The sequence below is a fragment of the Pempheris klunzingeri genome, chromosome 4, assembly GCF_042242105.1.
Source record: "Pempheris klunzingeri isolate RE-2024b chromosome 4, fPemKlu1.hap1, whole genome shotgun sequence".
NCBI lineage: Eukaryota > Metazoa > Chordata > Actinopteri > Acropomatiformes > Pempheridae > Pempheris > Pempheris klunzingeri.
In genome coordinates this window covers 6695669-6721196 of record NC_092015.1, presented here as the reverse complement: position 1 = coordinate 6721196, position 25528 = coordinate 6695669, and the positions used below count along the sequence as shown (strand labels likewise).

Sequence of the window (25528 nt, the reverse complement as noted above, 5' to 3'; positions counted from 1 at the left end):
ATAATGTACCAGTGCTCCTTGTGTTTTTAACATCTAGGGCAGAGTTCACATGTACACACACTCCTGGTTAAAGCTCAGAATGATAGTTACATAACATTTCTGTTAGATGGTAATGGTCGCCTTGTACTTTTAAGTAGCAATGAAGAATCGTGAGCTACTCTTTCTTACATACTGCCTTAAAACTTCTAACCTCAGATTTCTCTGTTTCCTCTATATATTCCCCACAGCTGTGTCCTTTACCTCACATTTTTTTCACATCCATAAAGTGCGCTCATTCAGATTCGTCTTCAGGTAAAGCAGACGGTGGACTGTGACTTCCTCTGAGTTTGGATCTGTGACTCCTGCAACAGTGAGAATAACATTTTATAAGTTAAAGTAGAGCCTTGTGCCTGTCGCCTGTAGCGTATGTATATTGCAGTGCTTCACTTAGTAATGTGACCTCCCTCTATCTCCATACAAAGTTAGACTTTGAAAGATTACGCATCACACTTGCCTTGGCAAGTTTCCACTGAAAGACATTAGTTTCAAACTGAGAAAGAGAAATCCCACAAAGGCAGCCATGATTATCCAAAATATTATAACAATTGAATCTGAAAAGTAAAGAAGAAAAATTGTGTTATCTTTGTGTAACACAAAAAGACATATAAAAAAACACTGTAAAGCTTAAAAACTTACATTTATTGTATTCCAGCTTGCTCGCCTCCACAATCACAGGATCAAGGTAATCATAGTAGTATTCCCATTCGTAGGGAGCAGCACTGGTTGAGTTCTCCATTACAGCCATCCTCTCATTTTGGGAGAGAAGTCATTCAGTCTATTTCCAAAACGGTGGCAGACAAAAATGATTCCCTCTCACCATGATGAGCAACTAAATGTCTGTTGTGTCTCCACTGTAGAAAGATGAGAGAGAGAATCCCCTCCAATCCTCACCACATGCATGCTTGTCTGTGTGACTCCAGCTGTCTGCTGACGGTAGATTTCAGCAGATTAATGCAGTGTGTTGGGTTGGCCACAGGAGTGCATGATAGAGCCATTCAACAGGATACAAGATACTACTGATACTGTATCCTAGCACTGTTTACAATCAATGTGTAGGTCTGATGAGGTGTATCTTATTACACCTTCCATCATTCACGGAAGTCATTATCATTAAATAGTCATTCTTACTTTCATATAAGATTTGATGGATCTCTTGGTAGGAGTTTAAAAAGTCGTGATGGTACACACTCTGGTGCACTGGGGGGCGTCATTGTGTGATCAGCACAAAGTTGGTGGAATCTGATTCTGTATTCATTCTATTCTCAAATGTATATATAATATTAGTTGATTTGTTATTATGCTTCCCTAATTAAAGACAACATGCAGTTCAATGTGTTCAGGGCCTTACTTTGTGTGCTTTATTCTAATTTCCTGCTTGCTTGCTTGTTTTTCCATTCCAACGAGATAATACAACTTTTTGGGGAACTGTACGCAATGAAGACCTAAAGTGTGGGTCTATCCTCGGATCAGCGAGTGGTTGGAGACCACAGCTGTGACTTTCACAGACGATTAGGGGCGAAAGCATTTCAGGGTATCGAGAGAGACTTTCTCCCATCTTTGCACAACGTTGAAGCCACAGTTGAAGAGGCAGGACACCACTTTTCGCCTCTTCACCCCCTACAGAAAAGAGTTGTTTTGACTATCTATAAATTGGCTAACTCCTGTGACTACAAAACTATAGCAGATCTCTTCGCTGCGGGGGTAGTGTCTGTTTGAGTGTATGAGTCCTGCACAGTGGTCATTGAAGTACTTAAAACGCAGCTTGTTGTGACACCAAACAACTCAGAGCTGATGGAAATGGCGGGCTCTTTCTATCACACATATGGGATTGTTCTGTGCTTTGTGTACTAGACAGCATGCTCATTAACCACCACATTACCAGTAATAATAATAATAAATTGTATTTATAATGCACTTTTCAATGCAAAAAATCTCAAAGTCTGAGCAACCTAAGAGAGAAAGTTATCTTGCTATCTTATATAAGCAGTTAGGCATGTTCTGGGATCTAAGCATGAGCTGCCCAGCATGGGAGAATCATTCCAGTGGACTTGTCATGGGCATGTGAGGATTTCCCCGTCAAGATGCTCAACATCTGTGGTCTATTCTTGGTGATGCAGGGTATCCTTCTCAACAGTGGCTCCTCAAACTGCACACTAACACAAGCTGGCTGCCTGCAGAGCAAGAGCTGTTTAATACTCACATTTACCAAACATGCAGTGTATCCCTGCATTCGTTTTAGAGGCTGAAGGGTAGGTGGAGGTGCCTGAACAAACAAAATGACTAGACTGTGGAGATTGTCAAGGACATGGGAGAGACACGCCGTGTGCTTCATAATCTCAGTGAGAAAAACAAGGATATTTTCCTTCCAAGGTGGATCAGTCTGAGCCACTTCAGGCTGTTCATGGAAAGCGTCAAAGCAACAGTGAGACAGATTCACTGCTTGAACTGCAGCAGTTTTTACTGGACAATGCACAGTAATCTCTCACTCTATTAATAAATGGGCATTGATGATTAACAGTATGAATGTGTTCTTGTTGCTTATAAAACATAAATATATATATTTTTTATACACTTCTCTAGTAAGTTTGTTTAGTTATAACTGTTGTGTTACATGAAGGCTTTCCCTGTGAATAATGTGCATTTCACTAATAGCCAAGACTAATTAGACGTTTATTTAAATATTCTATTCACACATTGTTTGCACTAAAATTATAAAACAACAGCAGTGGGTTGGGCACTGAATGACTCATGTAAACTTAACTTACTTACTTTCCATCTCTTGCAGTACATTTTCGTCAGCCCACATGTTTAGCAGGGCCTGGGCTGCTGGTGGTTGACAGAGGCTTGCGTGGTGGTGCAGATCAGTGACAGGACACCGTGTGGAGCACCACCTCTGCTGTGGACACGGTGATTGGGACGTACGCGGGCACGAGCACGCAGACAGGCTGCGTTCACATGCTCTTCGGTAATATCTGGGGATATCGGCCCAAGTATATTTGAGAAGTGTATGTTGAGAATTACACTCAAATCAAGTAAATCTTCAAATACCACATATACGTCATACAATATATAAAATGTAAAAATCTCAAATTAAAAAAAAAAACAGACTGAATCGTGGATTTGCCGTATTTCACGAGTATGTCTATGATTTTTGAGATGCAGCATAACTGAGAAGAGTACAGTGAAGCTTATTACTTTACTGACAATCAAGAGATGCCAAAGGGGAGGCGATCCGTTCAAAACCTCCAACTTATTTCTCTAAACAAATGAAAGCCTTTACTGTTTTCCGATAACGTGAAGGCAGCATTATCACGTGATGTTAGACGCACGCACGGGGTGGAACCGCGAAGCTAGTAGCAATTTCCTAGCGTAGCATAGCAGAGCTTTGGCTAGCATCGTGACCATATCAGAATCAAAACAGAGTGCTTCAACGTCGCTGTTTATGTTGTTAACTATGTAATTACACATGGTTATGATTTAGTAGAGAAGACAACTTCGTCAGGCGGGTTTCTAAACAACAAACCATCATGGATGCTGTGAACGCGTTCAACATGGAGGTAAAGTTTGCTAGTCCTTTTCCTCACTCCGAGGACAGCTAAACCCGAAGGCTAACCGTTAATGCTAATGTCAACAGGATTTAGATAACGCTCGCAAATTTTTGATAGTTGAGCTGTCAGTTATTAATTTTTTTCAACTTCAACAGCTGAATATGTTAATTTTAGAGGGGCAACGTGTGTTCACGGAAACATAATCATGGCTAAAGCAGATATGTTAGCCACTAGCTTGAGTTGAGTTCAACGCTTGTATGTTAATCTTTCAAGGCCCGAGGTTTCAGCGTCGAGCTAATTGTTAACTTACGCCACTGATACCACAACGAACTGTTAGAGGAAACGCAGAGGATAACACTAGCTTCTGCAGAATCATTTAATACCGTGTTTTGCTCTCAGTTTTACCAATAAAAGTGTCGCTAGCTTTACCTTAGCGTTAACTATCATCTGAGGTACATCAGCACTTGTACCCACTAATATTGTTCGTTTAAAGATTGTATTCAATGTAACTTGGTCCATTGTTGTTAAGGCACAAAAGCCAACATGAGTTAACAATAGTATTTGCAAAGTATGTGCGATTTTATTGTTGCCACCGAAGGACTTTGGACCTTATTCTTGTCTCGCTGTATTTTTTGAATGTGCGTCTGTACTGGTCAGATTTGGTGCATTTGAACTGTCACATTTGAGTTATTTGTTGTATTAACCAGTTTGTTGCTTTAGTATTATGACAATTTACAATACAAACGCCATGTAAGAGTTTATCTCAGGTTTATCCAGACTACTCGTCGCGGGTAAATCAACACCAGTGATCATTCATATGATTTCTATGTGCTATACATTGTTGTGGAAGTTGAGTGTTTAATATTTTTTGAGATCCCTTAAGGTCAGAATTGTCTTGCATATCTTTATTCACATATTGATGAACCTGAGGTCTTATCAAGTTAACACTCTGCACAGAAGACATATTGAAATCCCTAGTAAAACCCAAGGTCTTGTGACAATGAGGACAATCTGTATTTACCCATATAGTAATCTGCAGATATAAAGGTTTATGACAAATAATACATATGATGCTTATCATGTAGGAAAATGTTGTTTAAGCCACTCATTTCCTTTATTATATTTAGAGATTGTTACTGTTACTGAATGTTCTATAATCTACCAGTGGGAAATGGTTGTATATTGCTGTAATTTAACAATGTCTATGTTGCATATTTTTATATAGAGGAGTGCAATACTGCAGGTTTTCCAGTGTTATTTGTATACCAGTGTTATCCATTTTAAAATTCACTGTTGTTATTCTTTTTTGGAAACCAATCAGTTGTTCTCCATGATTGACATGAAACCTCCAATATCCCGTGCTAAGATGATGTCTGTAACAAAATCAGCCATCAAAGCTATCAAGGTAAAGTGACTTTAATATCAACTTATAATCATCATGATTGTTATTTTTAAGGAACGATCAATGCAAGTGGGGAATCTCATAGACTCTTTGTTTCAGAATCCAACACTGTCATTATACCCAAACCATTGTAATTTGACCCATTATGAGTTTTGTAATATGCAGTAGATAACAGAATAATCTTAATTTTCCTCATTTGTCTGGGATATTTCTATCTTTCATCATCTAAGGCTCTTGTTGTACATTGATTAGCATTACATGAAGGACTACTATACCTAACAAATGATCATAATTTGCACATGAATTACTCACCTCCGGTAGTGTGGATTGCTGAATGCCAAAGTTTGTACTTTGTACAAGGATCTACCCATATGTCTGTGGCTTCCACCAACTGAGATATGGCTAGTGTTTACCTCTTTGGCTACATAATGGATAGTCAGAGTGAGCAGTGACAAACAAGCAACAAATTATAGGTAGACATTGGGGACATTTGGAATATGGGTATAATTATTTAAGTGACAAGATATGTGTTTAGACTTGAACTTTGTACTGTGGATAAGAGTGGACATATAACTCTTGGAAAATGCGATGCTAGTAGTTTGAAAAATGTTCGCAGACATATTGACACCATTTTTCTATTTTTCAAATCTCTTTCAATATAGCTTAACTGTTTTAGGCAATGCAGGAAACCTTTGAAAGCTTAAGTCTTCAAGGCATAATGTTAAAGAGCAGATCTACAGATTTTTCATTATTACAGGTTATACAGGGTGAGTAAATTATGTAAAAATTCAGATTCTTAATAAGCCTTTTACTATCCTGTAAACCCAGCCCCTTTCTTGGGATGAGATATTTTCTAAGGCATCAATAAACTGATCATGACTGCATAAAAATGATGTTTGTATTGTCTTGATGGATGCTGAAACCTTTTGTTCAACAAGAAAAATGTATGTCAGATAAAAGCCTTCAGTTTAATTTAGAAATCTCAGCTTAATCTTCTATTTAATGGCAGACAATATGACACCTTTTTGTCTGATTACACAAGTCAAGCAACATAATGAGAATTTTATCATTAGAATTTTTCATTGCTCTTCCTGGTCCCTGTGGTTATATCTTACATGATTAAGGGTCATTTGTTATGCTGTGACTGATGCTGTTCATTTCTGTCTTTTATTAGCTATACAAACATGTTGTCCAGATTGTTGAAAAGTTCATCAAGAAGGTATGCACTATAGAGCTATAGACATCATTCAGAGTTCAAAGTACACTTTACAAAGGCAATTTGTCATGAGACAGTGGTAATATTTTGTCTTTTTTTCTTTTTAGTGCAAGCCAGAATTAAAAGTTCCCGGTTTGTACGTGGTTGATTCCATTGTTCGCCAGTCGCGGCATCAGTTTGGTGTTGACAAAGATGTATTTGGGCCCAGATTCTTGAAGAACTTCACAGATACGTTTCAGAACCTTTATCGCTGCCCAGAGGATGACAAGGTGCTCTATGTTTGTACTCTTGGTATGTTTTGTAATTACAATGAACCATAATAAGAAATATTTAACGTGTGGGATTGTTTTTTTTCTTTATCAGAGCAAAATTGTCCGTGTCTTGAACCTCTGGCAGAAGAATGGTGTGTTCGACATGGACATCATTCAGCCTCTGATGGATATGGCCAATGGTACTATTGTACCTGCCCCTGCACTCGAAGGTATAGAAATTAATATAATTCTCTTCGGGCAGTGTTTGAATGTATGTAATAACGCACTTGAGTGTTACTTGAGATTAAAGTGAGGCTGTTATTTGTCCAATGTCTGAACTGCATGCAAAGATGCTAATCTTTTTCTTGTAACTAAACAGTTCCCGCTGACCCCCAACCAGACACACAGCTTCCTGTCTCTAGTGCCTCAGTTGGGCCTGCTGTACCCCAGCTACCCAGTCCTGATGCCTTAGCAGCTGTGGCCCAGCTGTTTCAGTCCCCCCATGGTCAGGAGGTAAGCAGTAAATAGCTTCATGTGCTTCATGGCAGCTAAAGAATTGTTAAAATTCTCAAGGACTCCTCCGTCTCTCTCCTTTAGCTGCAGAGGATGCTCCAGAACTTCCAGCAGGCAGATAAGACTCTGACACCCACTATTGCAAACAGCATACCAAACCCACCCCAGATGCCTGTGGCCCAGCTGAACCCCTACAGTGCACACACAGAAAAGAAAAGCTCCTTAGCTGAGGTAATAGCATAGTTTGGTGTTACAATGTTAGCTACTGTGATCATATACAATTTACTTTAATCATTTACTTAACTGTAATATATGTATATCTATTTCCTCAGAAACTTCTCGACCGATTTGATTATGATGATGAACCTGAGGATGTAACGACCAAAGAAGGCAGTGCCCAGTCACAGTGAGTTTCATAATATGTGTATATGCTGATACATTCACTTGTGTGTTTTGTATGAAAGTACAGGGACAACAGCAGAATGCATAGATTTAACTGGCAGGTCACATTATACAACACAGGCAGTTGGTCAGTGAGTTTCCTGGGCTGCTAAACCAGTGCCGCAAAGGCTTGAGAAGCTGCTCTGTTAAAACGGAAACGCTCTGTCAATATTTAATAGTTCGCAATGATTTTAACAGTTATGTCTGGGTCCAGATTCTGACCTTTTAGAGACCTTGGCTATAGTGAGTCCAGTATAGCTAGATTTTAGTGCACAAAAAGAAAATGTGTGTTTTCTGCAGCTTCTGTCATATAGATATTTTTGAAAAGTTTATTTATTTTTGGACTTTCAGGTGGAGTTGAGGCAGGTTCAAGTCCCCCCTCAACTCAAAAATATGTTTTGCTTATAGTACCCTGGCTTTGATGTTTTCTGTATTACGTCACTGTGCAGAAGGTCCAGACACTAGAGAGTTGTTTTCAGATTAATCTGCTCTCTTGCAAGCCAATCCTGGTCCAGTGTGTAAATTGTTAAGTTAGATGTGAATTGGAAACTTGAGGCCTCCAGTGCCAGTTACACTGAGAATGGACTTTTCAGTGAAGTAGGAAACACTTAATGACCAGTAGTTCAACCTTTGAAAAGAACAATATTTGCATATTCATATACTCTCGGTTTTTCAATGAGCAAGAAGGAGTAGATGTTATTTAAATAGATTTTAACTGTTGTTTTTTTTTTTGTTTGTTTGTTTTGTGAAAGACCATATCAGATACAAAATATTATTCCAAGCAGAGTATATTTATCATAAAAAATGTCTGAAAAGTGCCAACTGTTTGAAAAAAAATTCAACATGCAAATGGGTAGTCATATAGTTGTCTTGTATAACATTCATGAAGCGGATGGAAACACAGCATTTAATGGTAATAGGCCCATTTCACTGCAGATACTGACTCATCACTGCATTAGAATTACAGGTGAAATTAAGGACATGATTTCTTGATAGATTATATTAAAATATCCCAGTCAGTCATACCGCTGGGCCAGCATGTGCAACACTGTGTAACTGGAATCCCAAAATGAATGCAGACCTTATTAATGTTATTAATCACATCTTTCATGTGAGCTTTTCATGTTGAACTATCCACTGTGAAGGCCCACATTTGTAATTCTTTTGTTTTCAAAGTGTTTTGTTGTGTTTGAAGGTTTGTAACACCCAGGCTCACTATATGTGTGTATTCTCTCATGACAGAGGCATTCCTGAAAATGTGTTTAACCAGTTTACCGGTGCGATGCCAAACATGGAAAATGTTCATCCACATATGATGGGACAGACTGGTGGTATTGAGGTATCCAATAATAACTCAACTAACTGTCAAATGTATCAACTCTCTATTATATATCAAGCCATACCATAGTTAAAATAATGAATGCTTCCAAGTGTTTTCATTATGTAAAGCATTGACTGTGGAGCTGCAGACCTCACTGTGTCCAATGTCCGTGGCTGTCTCTTTTTCATCCCTTAGCACGGTGGAGGAATGAGTCAAGGTGAACATCATATGATACCAGATGGATATCGTTCTATAAATGAGGCGTATTCACAATCGCGGGTAAATCTTCAAACCCAGTTTGGTTTAATGTGATTGAATACACAGTACTTCCCACTGCTTTTGCATTTTAATGCCAACTTTTATCCAAAAGTTAGTTTTTCTCAGTAGTTTATTTGAAGCAAGACAAGCAAGGAAAATGAAATTGTCATGTCATCACTGTCTCAGGGAAATTCAAGAGAAGACTCAGCTATGAGACGGGAGGGTAGACATAGAGCCTTTGGCAGGAGATCAAGATCCAAATCGGGTTCCAGGTAAGATGCTGTGCTCATCACAGATAACTATCTAGTGTGGATTGTGGATTGTCGATTTCTGTTAGATGTTTTCAAATACAGTTTTGTTTGTCATAGTTTTGATTGGGACACATGTACCACTTACCAAGGCCTGTTGTGCCAAAAAATGATTTGATAATCTGCTGCAGTATATATTGCATCCTTAAGGGTAAATTACACATCAGAGAGCACAGAACAATGGCACAGCACAAGCACTGGTGCTGTCAGCTGCTCAGCTGTGTTTGTGTTGTCATTTCCTACTTGGCTATTGGTGAAAAGGATAAAATTCTTCTTGGGTATTGCATTATTTGGTGGAATCATGATCAGCTGGTTTGATCTTTTGTGTTTCAGATCTCCCAGAAGAAGAAGATCAAGATCTTCGTCTCGCTCAAGAAGGTCGAGGCATCGGCGCTCACGTTCTCGTTCCAGAGACTGGCGCTGGAGATCTCGCTCTCGTTCCCAGGACAGGAGTGAAAGAGAGAAGGACAGAGAACGCAGACAGAAAGGTCTTCCCAGCATAAAGAACCAGACACTAAGTGGTATGTGCTGCAACAGAAACATTTGAAAGTCGTTTATGATGCTTCAATGATACTACATGAAAGTCACAGTATCCACCCCTGTTAACAGGAGCCACTTTGACTTCTTGTGACAATTATAGATCTACAGAGGGCTGCTACAAACAATTATCAGTTAATTTGTTGATTATTTTTAATCAATTGATAGTTAAGGCTATACAGACAAGTGCCAGTTGAATCTTCTAGAAGCCAACGTGATGTCTTGCTGATATTTTTATAGTTCAAAGTTTGGATTGACCTGTAATGACTTGATCGTATGACAAGCTTAACCTGTGTTGTGGTTCTGAAGAGGTTTATTGAATGGCTTTTCTTGTGTTCAGTTTAATGAATTTTTATACACTATATGATGATGTATTTCTATGTACAAGTACAACAACCTTATACATGTTGTATCTGTTGATGCGCCTACTTTAACTCACATTTACAGAGTACAGTTCTGTACAGAGTTACAGAAACATTACTATGCTCTGACTGACTGGTAAGGGTGCTCTGATCAGGGCTTTTGGGGCCACCACCAATCACTGGAAGCAGTATTAGCCAATACCAATCATAAGGTCTATTTAAAGCTTATTTATTTAATTAACGTCTCTTAACCACATTGCATGTATGTAAGTATTCGATTTAAAAGATGAGAAAATGCCATGAATTGACAACGGTCTATTTTTCTGGCAGGCAACATGTGAAACAGACTCCACTCCTCTTCTTTTAGAGACAACTTAATAGCAGCCTCTGCTTGGTTATTGGCAGCTTAGAGGTTAACAAATAAGACTTTCTAATTCAGTGCTAAATGTGCACTGAGTCAGAACATTAAATTATACATATGGAAGCAGCAAAAATTATTTCCAAGTGTGTGGGTGATCTGCTGTGTAACATTTGTTAGTGTGTGTGTAACATTACAGATTTCCTGCACACCAACTGAATGCAGGTTCCCATGACAACGCAATGTTTACAGTGCGCACTGCTTTAACTGCATGGCTTTGCTCGCTGGCATTACTAACATGTGGCTTAATAAGTTTGCCTTTATAATATATTCCCTCAGCTGAGAATCCATCAGGGAAAGGAGGGTGCCACATTTATAGCTCATTTAAGCCAAAACTTTGAATGTAACGCTCTCGGGGCCAGTTTACGGCATGAGTAATGGTGATCTAGCCTGGTTAAATAACCTTTGTGACAATGAAAACCCTGGCTTTAGGCTCAGGATACCTCTGTAACCCACTAATCTCACTTCCTAATACACTCCTCTGTGAGTGAATCTGAGTAAATTCCTTAAGTCAGCTGTATCCATAGCAACATATAACAGTAAAATAAAAAAACCTGAGTATCGAGTATTCACTTTCAAACAGATTGTAAAGTAATACACAATCTAAATTTCCTCCATCATTTAATTCATATTGATTTTGCTTTTAGTTTGCAGCACTACACTTTGGGTTGGACAACTAGACAAGAAAACTCAGCAGTCTGACGTGATGTCCCTCTTGGAAGAGTTTGGCCAGATTGAGTCCATCAATGTAAGTTTGGGCAATTCATGTCAGAGATTCTTGAAGTCTCCATTGATCTTAAGACAATGTTATCATACACTCACTCTCACCTCTTGCTTTCTTTGTGTTCAGATGATTCCTCCGAGGGGTTGTGCTTACATTGTTATGGTCCACAGACAAGATGCCTATACAGCCTTGAACAAACTCAGTAGGGGGTCATACAAAGTCAATCAGAAACCTGTTAAGGTACATAACCACAGCTTGTTTAATATTGATACTGTGACTTGTTTTGGTGGTGACTGTTGTTTATTATTGTGGCTGTTGACTTGATTATTATAGCTAATGTCCTTCTTGCCTAGATCGCTTGGGCTTTGAACAAAGGTATAAAATCTACACATAAAAAGTTCTGGGATGTGGAGCGGGGAGTTACCTACATCCCCTGGAGCAAAGTCAAAGTTGAGGAGTTGGAGAGCTACCGGGAAGGGGGTATTCTGGACCCAGAGACACTAAACCCAGGTAAATGGGTACTCCTTCAGCATGGCCAAGATTCACCTGCTGCAGGCTATTTGAAACAGTTTCCCTTATATTGTCATTGTATTTTTCATTGTGCACAGAGTGGAATAATGCCCAGGACGTCAATAAGCTGGCAGCTATAAATGGAGCACTGGAAAATGTACCAGCAGATGGAACCATCGCTGCTCACATTCAGGTAATGCTAATACAGTCTTTAAACACCTTCTATTTAATATTACAAGTGCTGTTCTTTTATTGGTTCAGTGTTGGAGGCATATTTAAATCGCTCATGTGGAGGTGTAAGGAAAATAAATCATTGTTGCATTAAGTAGTGGAGCTTATCTGAACCACCCTCTCTTCTCTTCGAAAATCATGAAAAAGTCAGTGCCACAAGTTTAGATTTAAAGAAATCATCCAAGTGAATGACTACCACCACAAAACAACATACTGTAAGAAATACTGCATCTAAAGACTGTCCCTTTCAGTGAGTGCAAATCAAAGTGTAAACATGACATCTTTTTGAGGCTGACTTAGTTCTTATCCCAACTTGTTGAGTCTCTGTCTGTGTCTATCAAATGGTGTACTGTGACACCTGAAACCCAGTTCCAGTCAACTGTGAAATCAGTGTTGCACTGTAAAGTTGGTTCTCAACCCATATTAGGCCATTATTTAACCATAGTAACATTACTCATGCTTCTGTTGCGTTATTGGTGAAATGGTTTAAGTGGAAATAGACAGCTTTTCCTCGCATTTCCAAGCGGTTTTGCACCACTGTGGCAAAGTTAAGGTTAGGGCACAGCAGCACACCGGTTATATTATAGATATAACTCCAGTGTTCCTGGAGCTGTGCTAAGCTTGTTTTTTAACTGCAAGAGGCTTCATTTGGTTTTGTTTTAATTGGTGAAATTTTGTATTAATCTTTAAAATGGGTATTTTTGGGCTACACCCATAATGGTACTATATTCTTATATACCGTCTTGTGTATATATGAAGAGTTTTTAATCTCAGACAGTCTGTGTATGGTAGTGAGGGATTGCTACTGGAGATGACCACTGATTGCTTCCAAGGAAAACCAAAACGCTATCCTCTTTCTGTTTTGGTTGGGCAGTGGTTGATGCACTTCCTTTGTGCCGTAAATTGACCCTTTGTGGCAGACAGAATAGCATAGTGAAAGGGACTGCCAGGAACCAATCTAAACGCAGATGGTGCCATAACTCTATAGCCATTACACTGGGCAATCAACATTTACTCCATAATGATGAGTTCAAGCAGTAAAGTTGTCCATTTCCACTTTAAACTACCTGGCATGTCAGACAAAGATACTCTGCATGTCAGCCAAAATAGAGCTTAAAAAACAGATGATGATGATTTTCAGTTTCAGCCGTTGGAATCAGAGTAAGAAAATACCAGTCTGTCTCGTCTAAAAAACACAACTTAACCTTTGCTTTTAAGACTTGATATGATCTTGAAAAATGTAACTTAGGTTTACACTAAGGTTTAGTTAGCTATAACCCACTGGTTTGGTTAGTACCGATTACATCTACACTTTTAGTGGGACTGATTGGTATGGTATAATAGGCTGCTGATCTTGAGGCCAGCAACTCCTGCTGACTTCATGCAAATTTACCTTTTGACCAGTATTTGGATTTACATATCTGAGCAAATATTTGTGGGCTTTTGAGCTCCATGTTGGAAAGATTCAGTTGATAGCAGATGTATTTATTCTTTCTCTCGACCCTACACGGAAACCCACAATAAACACTTAAAAATGTTTGCCCTTCAATGCTCAGACTAAAATGTTGGAGCTTTAAGCAACTCAACTCTCTAAGCAAGTACGGGAGAGCTTGGTTGCGTAGTCTTAACGTCTTAGCGTACATTAAGCTTGAAACTTGTCATGTGAAAGTTTCTCAAAGAGGACAGACAGTCTTTAATGGTTATGTCACAGCTTACACATGATAGTATTTTTGAGTGCTGAATTAAACTGTTTTATGAAATGTCACTGTTTCTGTCTTAAATGAATATCCGTTTGTTTACGGTCTAAGTGGGGTTATCACCCTGTCACTCACATCTTTCTTTACATCATATGGGTTGTTTCAGTGTTCACCAATCAGTTTTGATCCACTAATTCAGATAAGCTCCTCTGTTGATGGGCATTAAATTCAGAAATGCTTATTCATCCATTTCTCCTTTTTCTTTGCATCTTCACTCAGTAACCTTGTACTGTGCCATATAACTTATTCAAATAAAGTGGGAATTACAAAAAACTTTACTGTGGTATGTGTAGAGGGAAGCATTTCTGTTATCCTTGCTCTGTTTTCAGCAGCTAAGCTCTATTATTCAAAGTGCCGGGGGTTATCAAAGTTGTCAGTATTTGTTTTAAAAGTTTAATCACTCATCAGAGTCACATTGTTATTGAGAGGTTTTCCAAGTCATCAATTAAAAACAGGCTTTCTTAACCGTCCAGTAGTAATAGTAGTTGCTTGAAAACAAAAATATTTAAATGGGTGAATAGATGAATTAACTTAGAGGAAAATGTTGCAACAGGTGTGAACCTGTAATTCTTGAATATACAAACTGAGCTTGCAATAACTCAATTAACATCAACTGCAATGAAAGAAATGTGAGAAATAGTATCGTTGACAGTTTAAATAATCATCCATTGTGAAATCAAAATTTGAGTTCTGGTGAGCAGTTTCGTTAAAATTTTACAAAAAGTTTCCTCGTGACCACATGCCGAATAAATGGAAAACAAACTAGCTTTTATAAAACATGATCCAGCTGGACTGTCTGCAACCCACCACACATAGCAGGCTTTCTAAACTGCCCTCCTCACTGTGAAGAAAGGTTGCTCACATGTCTTGAGGTCGAGTGTCTATCTGACTGTTGGCGGCTGGTGGGACTTAAAGGCCCGATTGAGAGGAAGAGTGTCAAAATGGGAGATAAGGTAAGCCGACAACACCGTTAGCACCTTATGCTAAGTGCGCTAAACTTGCCAACCGTTGAACACTGGAAAGTAGATATGATTTTTGAATTTATTTCTACATGTTTTGGGCAAGGGGAATGTTGCCTAACAAAAAAAAAAAGGCCTGTTCATGAGGGGTGAATGGCAACGTGCCTTAGAAGATGTTTCTTAAAGAGGTAGATCAGCATTAGTTTAGTATATTTTATACTTGGTTATATTGTTCAAGCAATGCTGTATATAAAGTAGGTTTCAATTTCTGGTGTCAGTGCCTAGACATGGAGTTTGAGTGCGTGTCATTGATTCGGGAACAACTCCACAACAAAAAACTACTTAAACCACTCATGCATGAGTTTTAGGTTGTAACATGTGCTCACCTGATTCCTGCAATCCTGTTATTGCTAATTTATTACTGAATTTGCCATTTTTCTTGCTGGTCTCTGACCCAATTTTTAGGCTCTTAGAATAGCCAACCTACAATTATCTTATTTGTGAAATACTCACTGCTTACATCCATGACATCCCTGATTGCGTTTGGCTTGAGCTTTAAACAATATTGTATAATATCAAAAGCATAGAGGCGAGAGAAAATGAATATCACCCAGGCCTACTATCTTAATTGAGCATTTTAAATCAGCCCTTGAAATTACTTAATATTTTTTGTGTATAAAACCGAACCGAATAAAACAGAATTTTATCAGCCAATCAGGGAAGTCTATGCCTGCTCAATCATAGTGCACATAATAAGGTGTATTGCATTGGTGGCAAAACTTGGCCTGGGGGCTGTTAAAGATGCCTGAGTGCCTTGTTATTCTTACTGCAGTGCTTTCATCACAGTGTCATTCTTGGCAAGATGCAAATTAAGAGCAGTTGGTGAGGACACTTCCCCAAACTTGTCGTGTTTGCTACTCACTGAGCAGCACACAGTCAAACAGACTTAAGTTAGAATTTTTGTCTTCTATACTTGAATATGTTGAAGAGAAGGGAAAGTTCATAACTGTCGGACCAAATGCATGCTGTGTGCATGCATATTATTTGCCCCAGATTTCTTCCAAAAATAACATGCAACATGACACCAGTAGACCACTGTGCCCTAATATTTACCCACCTAGCCATGTTATGGTCATTTTATACCAAAGAATATAACATGAACGTGAAAAGAAAAGTTTAATGAATACAGATTCCTCTTAAAGAACCACTTGCTTGTTGTGATGAAGACAACATGAAAATTTAGAGTTGTCTACTTTACGTGAATCCACCATGACTGGCATGTTGGAGCACCTTCAGGGGGTGTCACTTCAGGAGGATGAAATGCTTTCACTCTCTTTTGATGTTTGTGTGTGGCTTTTTCTATTGGATGTGACAGGCCGGCAAAGAGTTGAAATTCCTTCTGTCCAATGATTACTTATGGCAGCTATTTCCTTTGGGAAATAGAAAACAGAAAATGTGAATTTGAAAATTTGTTGTTAAATCTTTTCAGCATCCCTCTTTGTCTTTCTTTTTAAAATTTCCTTCTGTTTTGGTACTTTATGGAGTCATACAGACATCTGCACCTGTCAGTCTCCTAAATCTTGAGCGGTACCACTCTGTTGTGGCAGACACCTCACATACCCACATAATGGCCCTCTAAATGTCGAACAAGACGTGGCTTTTGAAAAGTTGCTTTTCCCAGGCCAGCCACTTTAAATACCAGCAAATATCTGCACCCTTGTTTTGGTTGTAAGAGGCTTATGGCAGCCACATGCCATGTAGAACTCTGATATAAATCTATTGCATACATGTTGAAATGTTTGATCATTTGCCTCTGCGCTTTGTCCTGCGCAAATCACAGACAAACTCGTACTTGACCACATTTGGATACTTGGAAAGTAATGAAAACTGAGGTAAAGGTACATCATCCTGTCAAAATCAATTGAGCACTGAAAGCAGCTAATCTGTTTTGTTTGGCAAAGTGACGCCAACGTCTTCTCAACCTGCATTGTATGACGTGTATTATAACACCCACACTATTGTTCTGTATGTATTCTCTGTAATCCCATGTACCGATGGCATTTTGGCACACGGGTATGTGTCAGAAAACACCACTGTCCTTTTTTCTATATCGGTGCGCGTCAACTCTCCAGACAAGCTGCAATGTCAACACATTTGCTCCCTGGATCGGCACAACCCAGCTACTGTACCTTGACTGGCTCCTCTGTCTGTAGGGCATGACTGGTTTGTGGTAAGGCTCTCAAATGACATTCGACCAATGTGGCGTGGTCAGTGTGTGTATTGCGCTAATGGATGGAGTTTCACTGTCAGCCATCTGCTAGAGCAGCAGAGAGAAGAGAAGTGATAGAAGAAAAGGACGAGAAACTGGCAAGAAAGAGGCACACAGCTTAGCAGTGCCAGATAGAAGAAATGATGTACTTGAACATGCAGTTTAATTAAGCTGTTCAGGTGAAGTCTGCTCAGTGTGGGGTTGACAGGTTGTTGCATTTGCAGCTTACCCTCAGCGGTTTAAAAAAAAACTACAAACAAACGGCATTTATCTTTTCCTGTTATTCCCTAATTCATCTTCGATTCTTCAGCATGCTCCTCGCACATTGCAAAAGGCTTCCTCTCAGTAGTATTCCCCTGGGCCCCCGACAGTGGTTCAGTTTCAGAGTTGTCACCTTTTTCATATAACCACAGTTTGTAGGGCTGAGCTTTGTAAAAATGTCTGAAGGTCGGTTTGCTACCAAAGACCTGCTCCTCACTGCAGGGCCAAGTGAATGACCTGTAATCTTGCATACAAGACGAAACCTCCTCCTCTCGTGATCGTGGCTCGAAGGCTTTTGTAATGTTTCGTTTGTATGAGCTCAGTGTTTCATTGGAAAGTCAGAACATAAGACAAATAATTTCTTACATATACTCCATACCCTGTTCAGTCTCAGCCCAGAATGTCTGCAGCCCTGGGTCCATGTTTGGTAGTGTATATCAAAATGCCTTCACTGCTCTGAATTCAAAGTTGGCTTGTGCTGTTTGCACAGATTTAAATTGCCTCCATCTTTTTAAAATACATAGGGACTTCTTTTCTACATTATTTTTACAGTAAAAAGAAAAAAATAGGGAAATGATTACATATGAAAAGGAAGTGGCTTGCAAGCAAAACTGTCTACAACTAGCAATAGTATGCAACAAATAAACGTATTACAAACATATGTCTTATACAGCTAAATGACATTGATGGTACAATAGGAATAGAAATTGTTCCAAAGTGCAGCAGTTAGTAGAATTGTCTAACTGCATAAATTACTCTTATATTTGTCAATCAAATGTATCAGATATTTAGCTTTTTTTCACAATCTTGTGGAAAAAACACTCCTCAGGACATCTAGTTATTTAGAAGCTCTTACACTTTCAGGACATGTTCTGTCCACTTCTACATATTCATATAATTGTGAAAATCACTATATGACATCAAAATTACTTATATTTTTGTGGATGGTTGTAACTTAAAAATATTGTTAGAAAAATTAACATCTTCTAAATGTTTCAAATCACTCATCAGAGTTTTGCTTAATTTGATTTAGTTTATACTTAAAAATCAAACTATGCTAGGTTAGTAATACCATATTGGGTTGGATTTGGGTTTTCAGTGGGGTTTTTAAAACCCTTATGCCTGTGCTTAGAATACAAATAAAAACTTTGGGAATGTGAGCGAGAAACAAGTGCAGAGAATGAGCGATTCAGAATGTGACGATGTTGTAAAACCTCAAGCTGCTCTCTGCATATCCTTTATGTTTTTTAAAAACTTCATGCATGACAAAGCTCAATGTTCTACAATTTGTAGAAATCGTAGGTCTCACTCTTAGACCACTGGAGCGTTCTCATGTTCGCTGAATTAAGTTCAGGTAGCTCAGTCACTGACATGGATTATCATGTAAAATCTGAGCAGTCTTCTCCTTTCAGTCGTTTTCAAGTGACGTGACATTACAAGGAAAAAGGGGAATTCTTCAGTTACATCAATAGCTCAACAGTGGTCTAGATCCATGTGTGGAGAACATCAGACCCACATGAGGCCTCACAAAGGTGAGTGTTATAAAAATGATCTTGGATATTGGGACTCCCGCTCTTGGATGATACTGGAATGGTTGGAAGGTAATGAAAGGCTCATTCGTAATAGATGGACTTTTGAATTGAATCTGAATTGAATCACTTTTATTTTTACTGATAAATAATCTAAGAGATCAAGGCCAGGTTATTGTAGAGCTGCCTCATTACTATCTTCTCACGTTTTCTAAGTAGCCGGTATAAACAAAGAACAAAGGAATTTTATTGACAGGCGTGGAAGCACTGAGATGATACCTGTCAGGGATGAGAGTCTTGATCAAAGACCCAGTGCCCAGCTGCTTGGTTTGTGGAGTATCCTAAGTGGAATTAACCTGCAGGAAAAATGGAGCCGCAGATATCCTGTATTTTCTGCTGATGGAGTGAATCAACAGGGTAAGAGCAGACCCTTCTGTTGCTACCCCAACAGCACTGACCGCATCAAGGCTGCTTGACTTCTGAACTGCTTTTTCTTTCACTTGTATCTTAGTAGTTTCCAAACAGCATAAATGATCATGTCCATACAAAACAAAATGACAGGTTCTTTTCTGTGATCTGTCACTCTCTGCTTAATATCCCTTTCACACCTTTGTTCTCAGGCCTGTATACATATTTATGTATGTGTGTGTGCATAAAGTATTATGATTAGTACGAGGATCTTGTTTTTGTTAGATTAGCACCTGTGAAAACCTGAATTAGATCCGATTCTCGTCTCATTCTCTTTAAGCTTGTCAGTTATCGCAAAAAATATGAATTGTAGGTTTAAAGCTGCTGTAGGCAACTTTAAAAAAATGAGGAAAGGAAAAAAAAACACCCTTTCCTCAGTGCTCCCTTAATTAATTTGAGGTTGCACGTTACAAGTTTAAAGCCACTGTGTGTAGGATCAGAATTTTCAACTTTAGTGCCCCCTAGTGGCAGCATCAAAATCGACATTGTGGCGTACAAAAGTGAGCACCACTGCGACTGTTACGTATCAGCAAAGATAGACAAAATTGTCAAAATGAAAACAAAGTGATTGAGCATCACTATATTCATATAATGTTAACAGTAAACGAGGTCATATAATCTAATCTTTGTCTGCAATGCCCAGCGCTGTTTCTTCAGGCTACTTGTTATTGATTTAACTTCAACTTTTTAACCCATTAAAATGGCAAAGCTTTAGAAACCAGAACTAGTTTACTTACTGACCAGAGTTTGGCTCCTGGTGAATTTAGTGATAACCACCTGAGTCCAGTGCAGAAGTGCCTTAACCTTGCAGTTCTTCTGGGGGCCACTAGATGGTGTTTCCAGGGGAAAAAAGTTCATTGAAATAACTGGGAAATCCCCATATTTGCTCTTGAAATACAAAGTAAGTATATTGTCTTTCCCTGTTTTACTCTTTTTTTTTTTTTTCTTTTTTACAAATCTTGTGATGTGAAAAATGTCTAGAGATGATATTTGTTATGAATTGAGAATAATTATATAAATAAAGACTGATTAGAATTAGTATGATGGCATAGAATTAGACATTCCTGATGGTCTTACACACGTACACCAGGACGCCAAATCAAGTGCAAAATGTCTTTAAATTCTGTGTGTGTGTGTGTATTTGAATTTATACTTTAATTAATTCAGATATTCTCTTTTAATTTGCAGGGTAGAATATTGGTTGAATGTGTGTGTGAGACAAGCAGTAGACATTCGTCCTTGTAGTCCTGATTGAGTGTCAGATTCAAGTGCAATAATATTTCAGAAAGGTTCGTTATTTATTTATCTTTGGATAGTTCATCAGATCTTTTTTTTTTCCTAAGTGTTTGATTTATTAAACATAGTGGAGATGAAAATAAAATTTTACAGAACATTACAAAAATGGCTCTCACTGTTGCCTAGAGTGGCTTTAATGTGTATAGTTGTTCACTAATATTCTGTGACTACAACCTTCCTAGAGTTATAGCACTGTGAGAACCATTTGATGTGTGGTTAATGATTAATTTGCTACTCATCTATGCAGGCATGGCTTTTATCATCTCATCCCACTAGATGTGATTAGGTTTAGCTGTAACCCAAATGGGTGCTTTCCATCTAGGGAGACATTTGTCTGAGTCGCAGACATGAGATAAATATGTCAGTGCTGCTCATTTCTAAACACATGAATCAATAGTAATTTGCTGTGTTTGTTGTCCTGATGTTTTGCACTGTAAGGTCACATTTTGAAGGATAACAACCTTCTGTGTCAGTAACAAGATTTATAGGTAAACTCGCTCTGTAGCCTGTGTCCCTGCAGCCACATTTGGCACCAAGGACAGACTGTCATCGCAGAACCTCTAGGTGATCACCTTGCAGCATGTGGTAGGCTATGGGTTTTAACTTCATGTGTTCAGTGACCGTCTGACTAACAGTTATCATGTATTCATGGAGAGAAATGTCATTTATGTTAATTATAGATTTAGGGTTTTACATTGAATGCATGACCCATGATTTACATCTGGGGGGAAATGTAGAATGTAATGAGCATGAAAGGTCTTACATAAATGTGTCTCATTAATTATACCTCTTATCAAATTGAATTACCAGAGAGTGCAGTCATGCAGTAAATGGTACAGCACATGCAACATGATGAATGCGTTTCTCATTTTTATTATTTAGATATTGGACTCTGACTCACAATGGGACTTTATTCAGTTATTTGAAATATTTGATATGATTTCACAGTGACCTCATTATCTATTTTAGTGACACCATAACTAGTGTATAACCTTTATTTCCCAAACACTATTAACTTGTCATTAATAGATTACACTATTTATTTATTATATGATGTGTCTGTCTGATGCATTTCATATATCCATAAGTTATTCTAATGTTTTAAGAATAATTATTCTTCATGAAGTCACTGTCAGAGATGTGCAGAGAATAAAGATATAGAATAATTATAATAGTCATTCAGTCACTGCATTGCTTCATGCTTTAGTTGTACTTTTAATAGTTGTATTCAAGTTATTATTTGCAAGCTGTACAATATAACAAGTTCTGTAAATGTAGAGTTGTATCAGCAAGGTACAGGTATGTCGATAAAAGGAAGCCATTGGTCTGCCTGTGCCTTGGGGCTTGTTTGTTTGTGCGTGGCAGTCCAGTGATATGAATGGTCACACAGTGATGACAGAGGAAGGCTCTTGTACTGTGTCATAGAGCAACATTGTTTGTTGTCAGGCAGGTTATCACTAAACACATAAAGACATTTCTATTACAGTTAGTGGCATTCTGTCTTCGTTGAAGTTATTGTGTGTGTGCATGTTTGTTTTCCTTTCCTGCTCAAAGGGAATGTGAACCCCGTACCCTTTCAGACACTTCAAAACCTCCCTGCTCAGGCCTCTGCCTTTACCTTGACCTCAAGGCAAAGCCATTGTTTGGGCTGTATCTGTGAGATTGAGAGCGCTGCCCAATCCGAAAAGTACAAAGTACAAAATGAACATCTTGGCTGTTCAGAGGTGTTTAAGGAAATAATCGATTTGTTCATCATCGTCAGGAGGGTAATTTGCATTCTTGTGATGCTCTTTAGGTTAAATACCTCCGTAATGGCAAACTTCCTACTATGTACAATAACTGGTCTTCAAAGGTGAATTTGTCTAATCTATTCACCTCGTGTGGTTGCAGTGTTTACAAAGTGCACAGTGCATACAGATGAGTGGTATTTAAACTGGGATGTGCACAAAATTAAAGAACTAAACACAACTGCAGCTGCATTTGTCCCTCATGGTGATACCCTTTATCTAGCATACATCCAGTTACAAGGTGTGACTAGACCCTTTGGGTATCGGTTCCAGGAAGGAGGACAGCAGTGAACTAAATACCTTATTAGAAAAATGGCTTGGGATGTGGGGTCAAAAACTGCAGTCAATGTATGCAAGGGGACTTGAAAGCTATAGTGTTGTGTGTAGATCCTGAACAATTTAACTTTCACTGAGAATACTCTCTGTCAGCATGGCCTTCCTTCACACTAAATTAGATATGTAGAATTTAACATATTTTTGGCGCTTGGTGTCCATTTGTAATTAAGGACTGATGCATTTTGTGACACACACCATCACCTAACTTTTCTGTATTATGGGAAAGAGTCCCTCCAGCCCCTTAGAATTATTTCTTGTCATGTCACGTTGTGTGTGTGTGTGTGTGTGTGTGTGTGTGTATATATATATATATGGGGTAAACATCCACATATCAAACGTAAAACCAGGCTGTCCGGTGTGTTTTAAACGTATAATATAATCAAAAGTAACAGTCGTGTTTTCACTGTGACCTCACTGATTGTTGCAGATTATATCAAATGAATAAAGGCAGTTTTATCTTACAAAGCTCGCGGTTACTGCTGGCAACTTGAAAGTGTTTTCCTCTTTTTTACAATGTTTGGCACTTAACACGTTGTATGACTTTTTTGTTTGTTTGATTTGTTTGGTTTGCTTTGGAGTGTGATAACGTATGATGAAATGTGTCTTCTGATGACTACTGAAAACTCTCGGGGAAACCTGACAAAAACAAAACATCAAAACATTCATCAAATGTGACAAAAATGAATGAAAAACACAAATGGGATGCAATGACGAGGCTGCTTTGTTCAAAACGGTTCTTTCATTCCACTGGTTCAAGAAGGCAGTCTTGCTCATTTTAACTTGAGCTTATATTTTAATTCATCTTAATTAAAGTACTAAATGTGTATTTGCAATCTCCTCCAATGCTTTTTGAAGAAAGCATGGGGAGGCAGCTTTTTGTTTTTTTTATGTTCTTCATGTCTCATATATTCTTGCAGGGAATCTGAGGTCTGCCTCTGTCACAATCCTTTAAATCAGGGCTTAAATCGTCTGTTTGCCAGAGCTTTTCGAGAAATCCAGGGCAACGCTAATCTGCACTGCAATACTTGTCTAATTCAATTTCCTTAGTTAATTTACACATGATTTTAATGTACTTTTCACTTCCTTTTGCATTTTTATCCTGTTGATCTGTTGTGTTTACTCTCACATTTTTCAATTATACATTACTTTACCACGACTGTATTTTCTGTTTAGTAAAACACTTTGAACTGCCTCAGCGTACAACCTGTGCTATACAAATAAAGTTGCCTTGCCTTAATAGCAATTTTTAAAAGCGAGTTTCTTTGTCTTCCAGATGCCACAGTTGGAACGGGGAGCATCCATCGTAAGTCCACCTGCTTTTCCGGGCTCCATCATGCTGTCCCCCACATCCATGCCTCCGGGAGGAGCTCCTTTCATCCCTGCAGAGTTTGACCCAGGTACGAAGACATTTGTACAGCAGAAAATAAGTGTGAATCATCTGAAGGGGAGATGAGAGTACAGTCATGTTGATTAAAAGTAACTCCTCTTTGAAATGAAACCTTTTGATTTTGTGTCTTTTTTTTTGTGCTGCCACAATATTTCATTTCCACTTGGGATCAATAAAAACTGTTCTCATCATCTTTTGCAGCAGGAAATGTGAAACGTCCAGAGGAGTCTATTCAGGACTCTAAAGGAGACTCAGATGTGGGCACCGACAGCCAGCTGGGGTCTCCCACAGCACCAGTGATGACCCTGCCAGGCCCAGGAGTCATGCAGGGACCCAGACCCGGTATGCCACCTCTGCAGCCTCCTCCTGGCATGCCGAATCCTCATCTCCCTCCATTCCTCTCACCTCCAAACATGCCACACATGCCCCCGCAAATGATGGCCGGAGGACCAATGTTTCCACCGGATAGGTTCAGAATGCCGATACCCTTCCCTCCTCGTGGCCCTCCTTTCCATCGGCATCCTCCTATGGGACCAGAGGGAATGGATGACAGGGAAGGGAGACATTTCCGAAATGGGAGGCCGGGGTTTGGGTGCCCACCCTTCCACAGAGGGAGGTGGTAGAGGTCGGCTGAATGACTGACCTGGGGGTGAGGATGCTGAACCACCGACACTAACACATATCAAGACATCTGTTTCAAGAAAGGACTGCTGTGAACAACTGAGGGTGCTGGGACTTTACTTTCTACCACAGAACCTTTTCCTAGTGTCAAATAAACAATGAAAATGAGACAAGGTGTTCTGAATGTGGTCGGTGCTCCTTCAAGTCCACCAGAGAAGAGACTCTTTGCTGTTAATACTGTATGTGCTTGTAGCTGTTTGCTATCTTTTTGTATATCGGAAGTTGTGTAGTTTATGCTTAAGTCTGTAATCTTGGTAGTCAGAGACAAAGGCAAAGTCTGTATTTTTGAGCTCATTCCCTCACTAGAGTTTTTGTGTAAGGAACAAAACTGTAAAAACCAATCATACCTTTTTTGGGTATGTTGTTTTTAGTAAAATGCCTTTGTACCATGTCGATGTTTAATTCTTCACCTGAGAGGTTTGATTTCATTTGGAGCAGAAGAGGATTTCCTGTCCTGCCAGTAGAGGGTAGAGTAAACCCTGTCACCATGGCCAGCCTCTGTTGTACATTAAGGTCACACCTTGTAGGATCATGTGCAGTGAATATTAAAAACAGGTGCTATCATTTGATCGGGAGGTTTTATTCGTGTTGAACTGTCTCTTCTAACCTCTTACTGGGTAAACTGAATTTGGCTGACAGATCCTCCAGCATGTGAGGTTACTGTCAGTTTTAAACATCACTTACCAAACACCTTCACTGGAACATAGATCATCTGCAAC

At 38.9% G+C, this 25528-nt stretch overlaps 2 protein-coding genes across 3 annotated transcripts; one reads left to right on the top strand and one right to left on the bottom strand.

Moving 5' to 3' along the window:
- Positions 1 to 271: 271 nt before the first annotated feature.
- Positions 272 to 775, bottom strand: mrap (melanocortin 2 receptor accessory protein). The gene is made up of 3 exons (XM_070829342.1): positions 676 to 775; positions 494 to 590; positions 272 to 341 (listed from the first exon to the last, which is right to left on the bottom strand). The coding sequence occupies exons 1-3, from the start codon at positions 773 to 775 to the stop codon at positions 272 to 274; spliced, it is 267 nt and encodes an 88-aa protein (XP_070685443.1).
- A 2673-nt stretch (positions 776 to 3448) lies between these two features.
- LOC139200311 (SR-related and CTD-associated factor 4-like) lies at positions 3449 to 25378 on the top strand. Of its 2 annotated transcripts, XM_070829576.1 has the most exons (18): positions 3449 to 3596; positions 4909 to 4992; positions 6164 to 6208; positions 6313 to 6474; positions 6569 to 6686; positions 6836 to 6969; positions 7054 to 7200; positions 7302 to 7375; positions 8653 to 8749; positions 8927 to 9010; positions 9176 to 9261; positions 9631 to 9818; positions 11262 to 11362; positions 11465 to 11578; positions 11692 to 11848; positions 11947 to 12041; positions 24015 to 24138; positions 24330 to 25378. In XM_070829576.1, exons 1-18 carry the CDS (start codon positions 3567 to 3569, stop codon positions 24749 to 24751), a joined length of 2262 nt encoding a protein of 753 aa, XP_070685677.1. In that variant the 5' UTR covers positions 3449 to 3566; the 3' UTR covers positions 24752 to 25378. The 2 variants fall into 2 exon arrangements, 1 of the variants encoding a protein (XP_070685677.1); XR_011584163.1 differs by lacking the exons at positions 24015 to 24138; positions 24330 to 25378 and adding an exon at positions 13759 to 14091 and having other exon boundaries at positions 11947 to 13700.
- The last annotated feature ends 150 nt before the right edge of the window (positions 25379 to 25528 follow it).

Coding starts and splice junctions, on each gene's coding strand:
- LOC139200311 (XM_070829576.1), top strand. CDS start 3,567: ATGGATGCTGTGAACGCGTTCAACATGGAG. Junction 7,376..8,652: donor GAAGGCAGTGCCCAGTCACA/GTGAGTTTCATA, acceptor CTCTCATGACAG/AGGCATTCCTGAAAATGTGT. Junction 11,363..11,464: donor GCCAGATTGAGTCCATCAAT/GTAAGTTTGGGC, acceptor CTTTGTGTTCAG/ATGATTCCTCCGAGGGGTTG.
- mrap (XM_070829342.1), bottom strand. CDS start 775: ATGGAGAACTCAACCAGTGCTGCTCCCTACGAATGGGAATACTACTAT. Junction 591..675: donor CAAGCTGGAATACAATAAAT/GTAAGTTTTTAA, acceptor TTTACTTTTCAG/ATTCAATTGTTATAATATTT. Junction 342..493: donor TTCAGTGGAAACTTGCCAAG/GCAAGTGTGATG, acceptor TCACTGTTGCAG/GAGTCACAGATCCAAACTCA.